Consider the following 16,298-nt stretch of genomic DNA (forward strand, 5'->3'; position numbering starts at 1 on the left):
AAAACACTGCTTTAAGACTCATTCAAACTGAAAAGATAGGACTCGGTCTCCGCTTACCTCAAAGAACTTCATTGGCTACCCATCCCAAATAAAATTCAAAACATCATGCATTATATAGCGCATACTCTACGGAAACTCGGCTGTACCACTTATTTACCTATTCTACATGGCATAATCTGCCTCATGCAGAAATCTCAACAGGATAAAACTGTACTTCCACACAACCAAAAATCTCAAGTAAAAATGAATATTCCACTCAATACTCACCTTCTTGGGAGTGAAAACTTGGAACAACCTCACAGAAACTATCAGAACAGAACCTAACTACACAAGATTTCAGAAGAAACTTAAAACTCTTCTTTTTGATAGCTGAACTATACCTCTCTCCATCAACGCTACTTTTCACCAACTAAATGAGGTCTCAATGAGAATATGCTTCCATCTCTACTCAGACCAAAAATCCTTGACCTAAGTAACACTCCCCTTCTTAGTAATAGTTCCCTAATATTAAGAATTCTCAAACAAGGAGAAGAAAAAAGCATTCATCTCTTACAAACAATCAGGGAAACAAGACTCTAGAGCAGAGTACCTGACCAAGTCAAAAGCCGTCAAAACTGCAGTCAGGGAGGCTAAATTCCACATGGAGGAGTCTCTAGCAAAGAACATCCAGAAGGGAGATAAATCATTCTTCAGGTACATCAGTGACAGAAGTAAAAACTCGGGAGGGATAGGAAACCAAACGGAGAATATGTGGAAAAGGACTCAGAAAAGGCACAACTATTAAATGAATATTTCTGCTCAGTCTTCACCCGAGAAGCGCCGGGGCAAGGCCCTCAGCTACAGACAAGGGTTAACTCGGCTGACACATTTAGTAATTTCAAGTTTACACCCAGCAGTGTCTACGGTGAACTGTCAAGGCTCAAGGTTAACAAGGCTATGGGGCCTGACAACCTACACCCCAGGGTGCTCAGGGAGTTGAGTGATGTCTTGGCGGAACTGCTGTCCTCACTCTTCAACCTCTCCCTTAGTACAGGCAGCGTCCCGTTGGACTGGAGGATGGCTAATGTCATTCCACTCCACAAGAAAGGCTCAAAAATAGAGGCAGCAAACTACAGACCGGTGAGTCTCACTCAATAGTGAGCAAACTAATGGAAACCCTAATCAAACAACAACTAGACACGATCCTTAATGAGGAGAATCTACGGGATCCCCATCAACATGGATTTACTAAGGGGAGATCCTGCCAATCCAACCTGATCAGCTTCTTTGACTGGGTGACTAGGAAGCTAGATGTTGGGGAGTCCCTGGACTTCGTATACCTGGACTTTAGCAAAGCATTTGATAGCATACCACACCACAGGTTGCTAAGCAAGATGAGTTCTATAGGATTGGGCGAGACATTGACAAAATGGGTTGGGAACTGGCTTGGAGGTAGGCTTCAAAGGGTAATGGTGAACGGCACCCCCTCTGAAATGACGGAGGTGATCAGTGGAGTGCCCCAAGGCTCAGTCTTGGGCCCGGATCCTATTCAATATCTTCATAAGTGACTTGGCAGAAGGGCTCCGAGGTAAAATAATATTATTCGCCGATGACGCCAAGCTAAGCAATGTAGTGGGCAAAAGCACAACGGACAAAAACTCAATGCCCGACAACATGATGCACGATGTACTCGCTGGTCTAGGACCTGGCAACTCAGTTTCAATGCCAAAAAATGCAAAGTTATGCACCTGGGTAGCCAAAATCCATGCAGGACTTATACCCTTAATGGTGAGATCCTAACAATAACGGTAGCAGAGCGAGACTTAGGGGTGATCGTCAGTGAGGACATGAAGGCTGCCAATCAAGTGGAGAAAGCTTCATCCAAGGCGAGACAAATCATGGGTTGCATACGCAGGGGTTTCGTCAGCCGTAAGCAGGAGGTCATTATGCCATTGTATAGATCCATGGTGAGGCCACACCTGGAATACTGTGTGCAATTCTGGAGGCCGCATTATCGCAAGGATGTGCTGAGGATGGAGTCAGTCCAGAGAATGGCCACCCGGAAGGTCTCGGGACTTAAGGATCTCCCGTACGAGGAACGGTTAGAAAAATTACAGCTATACTCGCTCGAGGAGCACAGAGAGAGGGGAGACATGATTGAGACGTTCAAATATCTCACGGGCCGCATCGAGGCAGAGGAAGATGTCTTCTTTTTCAAGGGTCCCTCGGCAACAAGAGGGCATCCGTGAAAAATCAGGGGCGGGAAACTGCGAGGTGACACCAGGAAGTTCTTTTTTACTGAAAGGGTAGTTGATCGATGGAATAGTCTTCCACTTCAGGTGATTGAGGTCAGCTGCGTGCCTGATTTTAAGGCCAAATGGGATCGACACGTGGGATCTATTCACAAGGTAAAGGTAGGGGAGGGTCATTAGGGTGGGCAGACTGGATGGGCCGTGGCCCTTATCTGCCGTCTATTTTTATGTTCTATGTCCTTCGCAATCTCCCGCTAAATCCCTCTTGACCCTCCCTGTTCTTATGTGTCTTAAGTTTTTCCTTTTCTCGCCGTAAGTCGCCTTGAGCCTATACAGGTATTGCGCGATGCACAAATTAGATTAAATAAGATTAGATAGGCAAAACAAAGAGGCAATTGCCTGTTTCACTTGTCACCTGGGTCCCCACCAATCTCTTGCTCACTCACACTTACTCCCCCCACCAGCCTCTCTTTCAACCCCTCCCCCGCCACCTGCATTCTTCCAAGTCACTTGCTATAATTCAGCTCTCAAGTAAACTTGAGCAGCATGGTACAAGAAGTTTGGACCTGTCTCCTGGTTTCAAATCCCATGTGACTTAAAGCTGTGAGACTCCTGAAATTCTTGCACCTTGCAGCTCAAGCTTACATAGAGCCCCTAATTGCAGTGCAAAAGCAAGAAACATGCTGTTTGAGGTAGTTACAAAACCTCCCATAAAATCAGGGGAGGAGGTCCCTCCTCCCTTTCTTATCCAAGTTACTTGAACATTCTGTTCACCACCGTTGCCTGAACTTCCTCTCCTCCCAAGCTATTATAGATCCACTTCAGTAAGGCTTTCACCCATTGCACTCCACAGAAACTGCCCTTATCAAAGTTTCCAATGACCTGTTTCTGGACAGATCCAAAGGCCTCTACCCTGTCCTCATCCTTCTCAATCTATCTGCCACCTGTGATACTGCCAATCACCGCCTACTCCTTGATACATTGTCCTCACTGGGATTCCAGGGTTCTGCTCTCTCCTCATTTTCTTCCTATCTCTCCCATTACACATTCAGTGTATGCAATGCTGGTTCTTCCTCCACAGCCTTTCCACTATCAATTGGTATACCTCAAGGTTCTGTCCTGGAACCACTCCTTTTCTCAATCTACACGCTCCCTTGGAGCACTGATCTCCTCCCATGGCTCCCAATAACACCTCTAAGTTGACAACGCCCAGATCTACCTCTCCGCACCAGATATCTCTACTGAAACCCAGACCAAAGTCTCAGCCTGCATGTCCGACATTGCTGCCTAGATGTCTCACTGCTATCTAAAACTGAATATGGCTAAAACCGAGCTGCTCATCTTTCTGCATAAACCCACCTCCCCACTTCCCCCATTCTCTGTCTCTGTGGATAACTCTCTCAGCCTCCCTGTCTTGTCTGCTCGCAATCTCGGGGTCATCTTTGACTCCTCTCTCTCCTTCACTGTCCAGATACAACATATCATTAAAACCTGCCACTTCTTCCTCTATAATATTACCAAAATCCAACCCTTCCTTTCTGAGCACACTACCAAAACTCTTTATCCATACCCTCATCACCTCACGCTTAGACTACTGCAACTTGATACTATCAGGTCTTCCACTAAGACATCTCGCTCTCCTCCAATCCATCCAGAATTTGGCTGCACGACTCATATTCCATGAGAACCGCTATACTCACATTATCCTTCTCTTAAAGTCACTTCATTGGTTTCCCATCCATTTCCAAATACAATTCAAACTCCTCTTACTGATCTACCAATGCACTCACTCGGCTGCCCCTCACTATCTCTTTTATCTCTCCATATGTTCCTCTCACGAGCTCCATTCAGCTTGTAAGCCAACTCCAGACTCTGTTCCTTCTACCTTGCTGTGCTGTATACTTGGAACAAGCTGCCTGAATCTCTACAGCGGGCTCTGTCTCTGTCAGTGTTCAAGGTCCAATTACAAGCCTACCTCTTCGAGACTGCTTTCAACTCCTAACTCCTTTTACCATGGTTTCTGCATCTTTAACCCTAAATCCCATGTATGTCTGTCTATTCAAGTTAGATTGTAAGCGCTTCTGTGCAGGGACCATCTATTAAATGTCAAAATATACAACGCTGCGTACACCTTTCAGCGCTATATAAGTGATAAATAGTAGTAGTAGAAGCTAAGGTTATTTCAGCCTCAGGGCCACAGTTCAGTAACCTGATGTTTAAAGCAGCATGCAACAAACCAGAGAAGTCAGGGTTAAGATCCAACTGCAGCTCCTTATGATCTGGGGCAAATCACTTAATCTTCCATTTCCTCTTATACAAACTTAGAATTTAGAACCATAATGGCAGATAAAGGCCAAATGGCCCATCCAGTCTGCCCATCCACAGCATCCACTATTTTCTCCTCTCCCTAAGAGATCTCACGTGCCTGTCCCACGCTTTCTTGAATTCAGACACAGTCTGTCTCCACCACCTTTGCTGGGAGACTATTCCATGCATCTACCACCCTTTCTGTAAAAAAAGTATTTCCTTAGATTACTCCTGAGCCTATCACCTCTTAACTTCATCATATGCACCCTCGTTCTGGAGTTTCCTTTCAAATGAAAGATTTGCCTCATGAACATTTATGCCACATAGGTATTTAAACATCTCTATCATATATCTCCTCTCCCGCATTTCCTCCAAAGTATATATTGAGATCTTTAAATCTGTCTCCATATACCTTATGATGAGGACCACTGACCATTTTAGTAGCCTTCTTCTGGACTGACCCCATCCTGTTTATATCTTTTTGAAAGTACAGTCTCCAGAATTGTACACAATATTCTAAATGAGGTCTCACCAGTGGCATCAATACTTCCTTTTTCCTACTGGCCATACCTCTCCCTAAGCACCCAACCATCTTTCCAGCTTTCGCCATCACCTTTTCAATCATTACATATTATAACCTTAAAATCATTACATATTATAATACTCAAGTCCCTCTCCTCTTTCATGCACAAAAGTTCTTCACCCCCTAAATTGTACTGTTCCTTGGGCTTTTGCAGCCCAAATGCATGACCTTGCATTTCTTAGCATTAAATATTAGCTGCCAAATTTTAGACCATTTGGACAAGCTTCGCTAGGTCCCTCCTCATCTTATTCAGACCATAAAGGGTGTCTATTCTATTGCAGATTTTGGTCTTCAGCAATATTGCTTACAAAAATATTAAAAAGAACAGGTCCAAGATCTGCCTCTAATGAATTCATGTTGCCTCGGATCCTGTAATCCACTGAATTCCAGGAAACATCATTATTCTCTGTTTTAAAAGTGTTTCCATTAATTTACTTACAACAGAAGTCAAACTTACCAGCCTGTAGTTCTCTACATCTTCCTTACTTCTGCTTTTGTGGAGAGAGACCACATCCACCCTTCTCCAATCCTCTGGTACCACCCCTGATTCTGGAGAAGCATTGAAAAGGTCATCCAGCCCTCCAGTGCCAGGGAAGTACCTCTGTACCTGAATGTAACATAACTTGAACTACTACTGAAAAGGCATGAGTTAAATCCAAAATCCCATTGCAAATCCACCTTCATGCAGTCTGGAGGTGGCCCAACTAATGTTCAGTTCCAAGACTGTCTTGAGCAGAGACCTAAGCTGATCCATGCCATATCAACATGCTAGTTTTAGTAGGAGAACAAATTTCCATTGAGGAACTTGAGATAAACTAAACCACTGTTCTTCAACCGCTGGGGGCACTAAAGACATGGGAATGAGGCACTGGGGGCATTAAGGACATGGGAATGAGGCACTGGGGGCACTAAGAACATGGGAATGAGGCACTGGGGGCACTAAGGACATGGGAAGGAGGCACTGGGGACACTAAAGACATGGGAAGGAGGCACTGGGGACACTAAAGACATGGGAAGGAAAGAGGAAGCGAATAGAAAGGGATAATTCTTGGGCCTGAGTGCAGAAAGAAAGAAATGAAAGAAAGGATACACAGACAGAAGGAAACTGTTGCAACCCATGGGCTCCTGATCACCGCAGCGAGCCGGGTTCACCGCGACCGTAACTTCTCCCAGCGTGTTCCCTTCAATTAGGGAATCCTTCAGGCTATATAGGCACCTGCCTAGGGTAAAAACCATAGGACAAATGACCTCAGTGAAAACAGGCAAGGAATATCACACACACTCCGGAAGGTCCAAAATTAGGATATACTTTTATTTCTGACTCTAGGTCAGGCTGATCTGGTGTTATCAGTAGGTTATAGCATCTTTCAGTACAGTTGTTCAAAAACAAAGGATGCAAAAACAGGGCCAACCTGGCCACACTGGCTTCACCAATATAAGAATGAATGTTCTATCAAAAATCAGAAACAATAAAGGAAAACACCAAACCAGAATTATGGCTGGACTTCTGTCTCATTAACATAGTCCTCTTCACCAGCTTTAAATGGTAATATAGTTTTAGCAATGCTCTCTTCCAATGAAGGAGCAGTAGGGAGAAGCACACAAAATACCTGCTGCATGAAAAAATAAAACTTTTCCAAACCAAAACAAAGTAAACTGCTAAACTTGGAATCTTTCCACAGGCTGCCTGCAGCTAGGGAACTCACACAAACGGAGCTGCTCCGTTCATGACGTTCCCTGCAGAAACTTATCACTGCTAATTAGCCTCCAGCTGTATGCAGAGAAGGAAAACAAAAGGCTGCGAAGCTTGTAAAAGTTTAGGCAGTTCAAGGCACCAAACTATGTGAAAGCTTTCTTCAGAGCCTAGCTCTGGGAAGTTTAAGCACTTCTGAACACACAGCAAACTTAGTCCCAAAACTTTCATGAAACAGGTAAGAATCACAAATTAGCAAAACACTTCCAACCTTTTAGCTTGTGTCCATTGCTTCCAATCTCTCACTGGGAATACTTGGCACACCAATGTCAATCGGTTCCCAGCTTTCCAGCTCCCTCTCAACGGTGGGCTCAGACACCTCTGAAATGTCCACCATCTCACAGTCTCTTACTAGCTCATCAGCATTCAGCTGGGGAGCTGAGTTGTGTTGCCTCTCAGGCTCACGTTGCAGCCCTCTTGGCTCCTTCCCCCCCCCCTGGGTCTCAGCTGCCCTGTTCTAACCGGCTCTAATTCGCCCCTCCCTGCTCTGAAGAGGGGGAAGGGAGAAAGCTCTCTCTGCAGCGGTGTCCGGTCAAAAGCACGCCGGGACAAAGGTGCGCCCAGACAATTGAGCGCAGTGCGCGTCGCCGCGTCGCTGCGTCGCTCTAAATTACTGTTTTTAGTGCTCCGACGGGGGGGCGTGGGGGGACATCGCACCGTGTTGTGGGGGGTTGTAACCCCCCACATTTTACTGAAAACTTCACTTTTTCCCTGTTTTTAGGGCAAAAGTTCAGTTTACAGTAAAATGTGGAGGGTTACAACCCCCCAAACCCCCCATAACGCCGGCGCAATGTCTATTAAGTAAACTGGGGGGTTCCCCAACAAAAACCCCCGTCGGAGCACCTAAAAACTGTAATTTAGAGCGGCGCGCGCTGCGCTCAATTGTCAGCGCGCACTTTTGTCTTTTGCGCTGTTGTCTATGAACCCTCTGTAGCTGTGTCTGCCTATGTGACAACTTCCTGCTAGTTCTCTGGCATTCTGGGAGCTGTAGTTTCCTAGCTCCTGAGTTCTTTTGAGCTCCAATAGCAGGCTTGGGAGAGTAACCTGTAACTGGACTGAACTCTCCCTGGCAGTCAGTGTCTGTCTCATCAATGTTGGTGCAAGTGAGGTCAGCGCTATCACACTCAGCAGAGCCAACCTGGCCAGCTCTCCTGCATAGGGGTTTACTGCTCTTCTTAGATACTCCTGTGACAAAACTAGGAAGAGAGCTAATTTGTCACAAAACACAACCAGAGACTCATGAAATCACCAGACAGCAAAGGTAGGAAAAATAATTTTATTTTCAATTTAGTGATCAAAACGTGTCAGTTTTGAGAATTTATATCTGCTGTCTATATTTTGCACTATATTTGTCTATTTTTCTATAGTTACTGAGGTGACCGAGCTCGCGGAGGTAGGGTGGAAACGGGGTTTTTAAATTTTAGTCCTAGTAGTTTGCCGGTCCACAAAATAATTATTTTATTTCTGCCAGTCCACGGGTGTAAAAAGGTTGCAAAACACTGAAACTAAACCAGATCTGAATAGAGATCTTCAGGACTAATTTGCTACTGTGCAGTAATAATACAGAAATAGAAATTGTAACTGGCAACTTTGAAGTGATTGACAAGACTGTGTTCTTTTTTAGATAACATCATATGAAATGAACTATTTCATCATAACATGTTCATTATTATTACTATTATTAGTTATACTTTTAAACAGTACTCACCATTATCTGAAATGTCTAAACTTGAGATGTTATGAATTTCTGCTATGCAGCCTTCTAAAACCTGGGCACCAGCTGATCTGAGCTGCACGCAAAGAACATGTCAGCAGTGAGCGCAACAAATTTAAATGGTCATTAGAAGAGAGCATAAAAATGAAAATTTGGCTTTTACAAAATGCTAATGTCTTGCTCTACATTATTAAAACAAAATTAGCAAACTAGAAGCATATTGCATGTGCTGAAAAAAAACAAACACACAGAAAGCCTGCAAGTCATTCTGTTGGCACAATTTTGAAATAGCTCATTTTTTTTTGTTAATGCATTCAATTTTCTGCAACCTCTGAAATGGAAAAGGTTGGGGGTGGGGAGATATAGGTGCAAAGCCCTAGTGCCAAAAGAAAAAACAGAAAAGAAAAATATTGCAGTTGTACTGCTGCCCAGCTCTTATGTTTAGTCCTTATGGGCTTAAATACCACCATCCTTTCCCTAGTGTGTTTCTGTAGCATTTTACCTTCTTGATGTTTCAGGAAATCAGATCCTTAGGCAAAAGATGTGCCACCTCAAAATATTATGAAAGCAAGCTGAGATGCCAACTTTGAGCACCTTTTTTGTCCTGCTACTGCATATGGTAGAAGTTTCCAAACCTGCCCTTAGGGGCTTCCCCAGCCAGGTAGGTTTTCAGGATTTCTACAATGAATATTCATGAAAGAGATCTGCATGCAGTAGAGCAGGGGGTCTAAAAGTCCCTCCTTGAGGGCCGCAATCCAGTCGGGTTTTCAGGATTTCCCCAATGAATATGCATTGAAAGCAGTGCATGCACATAGATCTCATGCATATTCATTGGGGAAATCCTGAAAACCCGACTGGATTGCGGCCCTCAAGGAGGGACTTTGAGATCCCTGCAGTAGAGACAGTATATGCAAATCTCTCTCCTGAATACTCATTGTGGATATCCTGAAAACCTGAGTAGTTGGGGAGTCCAAGGACAGGTCTGGGAATCACTACCATATGGGCTAAATATTTCCCTTAGAACCCTGCTGGGGAGCAGAACTGCCCATGCCCAGTTTGTTTACAGCTGCAGCCTTTGTCAATTATTGGCTCTAACTACTTTGGACAGTCAGGAAGCTTCATAGTCACACCTTCCACTTTCTCCAGTCTAGAAATACTGCAGACATAACGGATCTGAATTCATGTAGAGATGACAGAAAGATCTTAAAGTGACAAAAGGAAATACACAAAACTACAGATGTACAATGTGTCTTCCTAAGCTCTCTTTTGGATGAACACTTGGGAAAGATATTAAATCACTTTCATGTGGGGAAACTAGTGAAAACACACACACATTGTGCTAGTAGGGAAAGACCGGCCATATGTCTTTCCATCTGCTATATTTTCATAATACAAACAAATGCTATCTTAATGTCTGCTGCTATACACAGTATTTATACACAAAGAAAAACAAGAACAAACCAACAAGTGCTTTAATGCATGTAAATTATTTTTTAAACAAGATATTTATCAGGATTGCCATGAAAAAGACCAATATACAGCATCTAATCTAGGAAAATATTGTACAACAGAAGCTTAAATCATTTACCCCCGGATTCTCTAACTAGTGCCCATGTCAGCAGCTGCCGATCATGTGTCAATCACGTGACAATGCTAGTTAGAGAATCGTGCCCAATTGCAGAGCAGCTCCGGTAAAAGAGGGAGGAACTGTGCCTATCTCCTGCTCAGAAAAGCAATTGCTAGGCACAGCTCCTCCCCTCATCCCTCCTGTCAAAATTTAAAAAGCTTTCTTCTGCAGGGGAATTTTCGATCAGAGTCAGCAGGACTTCCTGAAGCCGCTGGCTTATGGGTTTCTCCTGTGCCCAGTTGTTTGGGGTGGGGGGGGGGGGCACCACCTGGACCAATCAGGGTCTTAGGCCCCTCCCAGTGCATCCAAGGATGCCCCAGGAAGGGGAAGGCCTGCCATTTTGAAGAGGCGGGCTTGCTGGCAAGAGGAAGTAATTAGAAAAGTATTTCTCTGGTCAATTCTCTTTCTTAAATTAAAATGTAGGTATTAAGCCTAGAGTTCAAACTGCTGATGAAAGAATTTAATACAACTTAGAGAAGAAACTATTATGAAAGATCTGAGGTAACTTGAGGTAATTTATAGGAAGCTTGAAGTTAAAAAAAAAAAAATACAGATCATCATGTAGCCGCAATAGAGGTTTCTACTGCGGCCTGGAGTATTAAATGCTCAAACACTGTTTCGACGCTCAAAGGATTTCTATAGGCATCAGAGCAGCGTCAGAGCATTTAGCGCTCTGGGCCGCATTTGGCGCAGTGGTTAGAGCTATAGCCTCAGCACCCTGAGGTTGTGGGTTCAAACCCAGCACTGCTCCTTGTGACCCTGGGTAAGTCACCTAATCCTTCACTGCCCCAGGTACATTACCTAGATTGTGAGCCCACCAGGACAGATAGGGAAAATGCCTGAAGTGCTTGTATGTAAACTGCTTTAAGTGTGGTTGTAAAACTGCAAAAAAAAAAAAAAAAAAGGCGGTATACATGTCCCAATCCCTTTCCCTAGAAACCTCTACTACAGCTTAGTAAACGGCAGGGCGGGGGGCTGTGTAAATTAATATTATATACTATATCATAACAATCCAAAATCATGAGACTTCCAAAAATGTATGAACTGCTTACTGCACTCAAAGATTAAAAATAAAATGAATACTTACACAGTGACCAAGCTAAGGAAAGCAACGAGGAAGAGAGCAAAAATCTATCAGTGCACAGCAAGCAGAAACAAATGTAGCAATCATCACAAAACAAACAACAATTTTTTTTCTTAAATTGAAAACCCTAGAATGATCACCACATCTATTCTTTCTCTAAAGGGTTGCAAAACAAAATTCTTCTTATAGCATACTTTAATAGGAAGAGCAAAGCTGCTCACCTGTACTAAATGCTCTCCATAGACCATTGGATATTTATATCATACCTGATAACTTTCTTTCCTTTAGTCCTATCAGACTAGTCCAGACAAAGTGGGTTATGTCTGTATCAGTGGATGGAGACAAAGAAAATAGTTCTCAAGTGATTTGCCACTAAAGTATGAACAACAAAAAGAAATCCAACCAAATCTGCAGGAAAAACACCGAAGTAGGAAAACCAAACGAAAACTGCAGACAATGTACACGATGCAGGCAAAAATTTATTATTCCAAAGTTAAAATGCAGTAATATAAAAACCTTTTTACCAACCAAGGGACCCAACACGGTCCGTGTTTCGGACAACACGCCTTCATCAGGGGTCCATGGTAAATAAGGTATAAAATGTACCGCAAAAAATGAAGATAACAACAAATGCCTGTATGTAAAATCTGCCGAAAGCACTGCCAAAAATGAAACCACTCTTCATTTTTTGCGGTACATTTTATACCTTATTTACCATGCAATATGTTATGATTAAAATTCAAGCACCTTTCCAGCAATGTTGTACCGCTGTTGTGGCGCCTTGCTAAAGAGCTTATGAGCACATTTAAATATTTAAAAGCCTTTAAATGTTACATGATAATATTATTTGAGAAACTTGCCCAGTATTAATGAGAGGGGGGGGGGTCTTTTGTGTTTTGTTCTATTTTGAAAGATGGATATAAGGCAGAAAATGAAAAAGGGGAGAAAAACAGTAAATGGATAAGGTGGTCCTGGAAAAACAGTTAAGAGCACAGACAGAAAGTAGTACAGGTACAAGATCCTTTATCAGAAATTCCGAAAACTGAAAAGCTCAGAAAACCAAAATTTGCTGCAAACCGGAAGTAGTCAATTTCCCAATGACACATGCTGAAATCAATGCAGGTGTGTATGTTTGTCCTATATCCCTTTTCCGTCCCCGCTGTCAGCACCCTCCCTCCCTCCAGAATCAGCAGTTCCCCTGCCATCAGGCTCCCCTTGACCTAGTAATTTCCCCACCATCAGCACTCCCTCCCTCCCTCTTCCCCCTATCCCAAGCAATGATGACCCACCCCCTTCCCAGACCCACTGGGAGGACCCTCAGGCCTACCGTGCTTCCATGATGGTCTAGCAGGATGTGGGGGCAGAAGCAATTCTCATTCATTCCTACCCATGCTCTCTCGATGCTGAGAATGGTTTCATGTGCCAGGACATCCCCTTCATTCAAGTAATCAGGCACTACTTGATATTCCAAATTTTAAACAAATTAGATTGGAGATGTATAGGTACTCGATATTTATGGTCATGGGACTTCAATTATGGAACTCCTTTCCAAAGGAATTGAGAAAGATTGAGTCTGAGTTCCTTTATAAAACTTTTAAAATCACATCGGTTTTCTCAGGCATTTTTATGAATTATAACAGAAATTTTAGACATTGTTCAGGTTTTTGAATACTATATGTCTTGAAGAGTAGCATGTTTTAATGTTATATCTATTCTATGTATGTATGTTGTAAGCCACTTAGATTTGTAGATTTGCAGTACAGTGTTCCCCCTGCAAATTCGCGGTTAGCAAATTGCAGACTCACTCATTAGCGGTCTGCTCCGACCACCTCTTCCTGTAGTAAAGTCGGGCTACAACAATCAGAAGCTGCGTGTCAATGCAGCTAAGCAGCTCCTGATTGGTGTAGCCTGATTTTACTACAGGAAGAGGTGGTCGGAGCAGACCGCAAGTGATTTTCTTTATCCGCTGGCGCTCCAGCTGCCCTTTCCTGCCTCCCCTGCCATTTGACAGGCGAAAAACCATGAAATTTGTGAGGGTTCCAGGAACGGAACCCCCTTGAATTTCGGGGGAGTACTGTTTATAAGATATTTTTAAATAAATAAATGACACAGTTGTTGTAGCTATGCAAAATAGGGGGCTATTGCAACCACATGTCAGAGGTGGTGGCAGCAGGAGCTACACAGGCAGATGTTGCAGGAGAGTTAGATCAGCAGCAATTTAGTAGAATACAAACAAGTAGCTTGTATCACTGTGCCACTCAGGTGTTGCTGCAATCATATTACCTAGTCAGCCACCACCGAGCAAACCTGCAAATCTAGGAGGGCAGCCACTGACCAACATACTAGATGGTGGGTGCAAATGATGACCCAGTTGGTCAACTGTGCATTGATAGTGTAATTCAGGGATATCCAAACACAGACCTTGCCAAGTTGGGTTTTCAGAATTTCCACTATGAATATGCATGAGGTCTATTTGTATTCTACAGAGGCAGTGCATGCAAATAGACCTCACGCATTTTCATTGGGGAAATTCTGAAAATCTGACTGGATTGCAACCCTTGAGAACCAAGGTTGAACAGATCCTCAATGGCCTCCCTACCAAGTCTGAATCTCCATAATGATCAAAACATTGCCCTCACTGATCTAAGTAGACTGTCATAAGAATCCCTCTGTCTCATTTGTAGAAGCAAGTTATGGTACTAACAAATATCACTAGAAAGGTAGGAGAACTTGAAGAGTGTAATAGGGATATTCCATTGCTAGGCTGATGATCTGTTGAAGTGAGCAGTCAACAGGCCTGGGAATTTGTGGCAAAGCATGAACTAATAATATTTGCCAAAATCTGAAGCTGAATAATGCCACTGACAAGACCTGGAACTTGTATGGAAGAAAAATATCAAAGCCCCGCAAAAACAGACATATTTCAGGCTTTCATGGTTTAGTTCTGGCCAGAAAGGAACACCATCAAATATAAAACCTAGAACTTCAGAATTATTTCACACACTCATTAAACAAAGGGAATATTAAGTACTTCTATAAATGATCTCTCCAGAAGTATAGAAAAGTTTGTTTAGAGCAGGGGTGTCAAAGTCCCTCCTCGAGGGCCGCAATCCAGTCGGGTTTTCAGGATTTCCCCAATGAATATGCATGAGATCTATTAGCATACAATGAAAACAGTGCATGCAAATAGATCTAATGCATATTCATTGGGAAATCCTGAAAACCCGACTGGATTGTGGCCATCGAGGAGGGACTTTGACACCCCTGGTCTAGAGTCAACTACAACAGAAGTTTTTGGACAAATGGGAACGGTATATTCCAATTATAGTCTTGATGAGCGACTGATCTAGTATATAAACAGGCAGTAGTGGCAATAATAATAAATACTGGCAAGATGGCATCTTGAGCAGTTCGCTGAGAAGAGTGTCCCAATTCTGTAGGCAAATTTTCTTGAAATATATCGTTGTAGATTTTTTCCTATGCCTAAAAGAAGGGGGAAACAGAGGGGTTTCCCTCCACCTACCTCTGGCTCTTCAATGCCGCAGCAGACTGTAATTACAGCCTTTACAGTCCAACCTGCAACTTTGGGCGCATCTGCTGCTGTGAGTGGGGAAGCTCACAGCTTGGACAGCAAGATGTCGCTCTCACTGAGCCCGCGAGGACCGCACACACCCCCAAAGCCCGGAAAAACATTGGTAGAGCAGACTATGCAGGAGGGCTCGCCGAGTACATCGAGGGAGGCATGCTCTGCAGCCGTGTTAGACCCGGAAGTAATCATCAAAACGCCGACTCCTGTGCTGGAGCCGTCACGTGCAAGGAGTGTGGAGCCAGTGGGAGGAAGCGGTGGTGAGGTTGTTGGAGTCCAGAGAGTACTCTCCGGGGAAGAAGCCAAAGAAGACCTGGCAGTTATCTCCCCCTCAAGCCGCTGGTGAGACCACAGGCAGTAACACTGGATTCTATCTGGACCGCGATTGAGAACTTACTTTTGGTATGCACAAACTTTGTTTCTATTACTTCAAATTCAACCTCTAGGATAAGTCTTTTAGAGACTTCTGTTCAACAGCACCAGGTGGATTTAAATAATTTAGAGCAGTTAACAACAGAGACCTCGAATTTGGTTACTAAACAAATGATTGATAAAATGATGATTTTGAGGAAAATTGAAAATTTGGAAAAATCAACAAAAAAACTTTAACTTAAGGATTCTTAATTTTCCGATTGCTAAGTTTATGTCACCACAAGAACTTTTAAAGAATTTTATGTTAACAGTTTGGAAAGTTCCAGAAACAAGCCTTCTCCCATTACAGAGAATTTATTATTTAAAACAAACACAAAAGAGAAAAATTCCAGTAGCTGAAAATACACAATTGGGATGTCTCTGCTATACTGCAGTCCTCTGATATTGAAATTCAGGGACGGGCGACATTGTTGGTCTCTCTTGTATTTCTACAGGACAAAGAAATGCTGCTGAAGTTATACTTTAATTTAAAACAAGTCACCTATTTAGGTGAAAGGATATATATATATTCCCAGACGTCTCCAAATGGACACAATCCAGAAGGAAAGAATTTTTATTATTGCGTCCAAAAGTGATTGACTTGGGGGCAGTGTTTCAATTGAGATTTCCTTGTAAATGTTGTATTTCCCATCAAGGGAGTAAATATATATTTTTTAACTTGCCTAACTAGGTTTTTTTTTCTTGAGGGTAAAGGAGTCTCGACACAGCCAGAATGAAACATGTTATTTAGTGTGGTGATTAATTTAAAAGGATAGGTAAACATCAATTGCTGCTCTATTTTCTTTATTTCTCATTGTATATGAATTCCCTTTTCCCCGAGGGGTTTTTCTTAATTTTGCTCCTCCTCACTAGATTGTGGACTGTATTATGATAAGTATTTCATTGTTTCATTTCTTGGTGCTTAGTCTGAATAACTAAGTGATGTTATACTTTTGTATTTCATTTTACATCAATGTATTTTAGATGTATTGAAATGATAAA

General features: G+C 42.9%; 1 protein-coding gene across 6 annotated transcripts in view; it reads right to left on the bottom strand.

Moving 5' to 3' along the window:
• The window catches only part of CARMIL1 (capping protein regulator and myosin 1 linker 1), a 476,507-nt gene that overhangs the window by 146,290 nt on the left and 313,919 nt on the right, over positions 1-16,298 (bottom strand). For all 6 annotated transcript variants that reach the window (XM_033934492.1, XM_033934489.1, XM_033934488.1 and 3 more), the window contains exon 18: positions 8,583-8,664. In XM_033934492.1, coding sequence (XP_033790383.1) covers positions 8,583-8,664 — 82 coding nt within the window. The remainder of the gene's footprint in view (positions 1-8,582; positions 8,665-16,298) is intronic.

Source organism: Geotrypetes seraphini, chromosome 2 (assembly GCF_902459505.1).
Source record: "Geotrypetes seraphini chromosome 2, aGeoSer1.1, whole genome shotgun sequence".
Taxonomy (NCBI): Eukaryota; Metazoa; Chordata; class Amphibia; order Gymnophiona; family Dermophiidae; genus Geotrypetes; species Geotrypetes seraphini.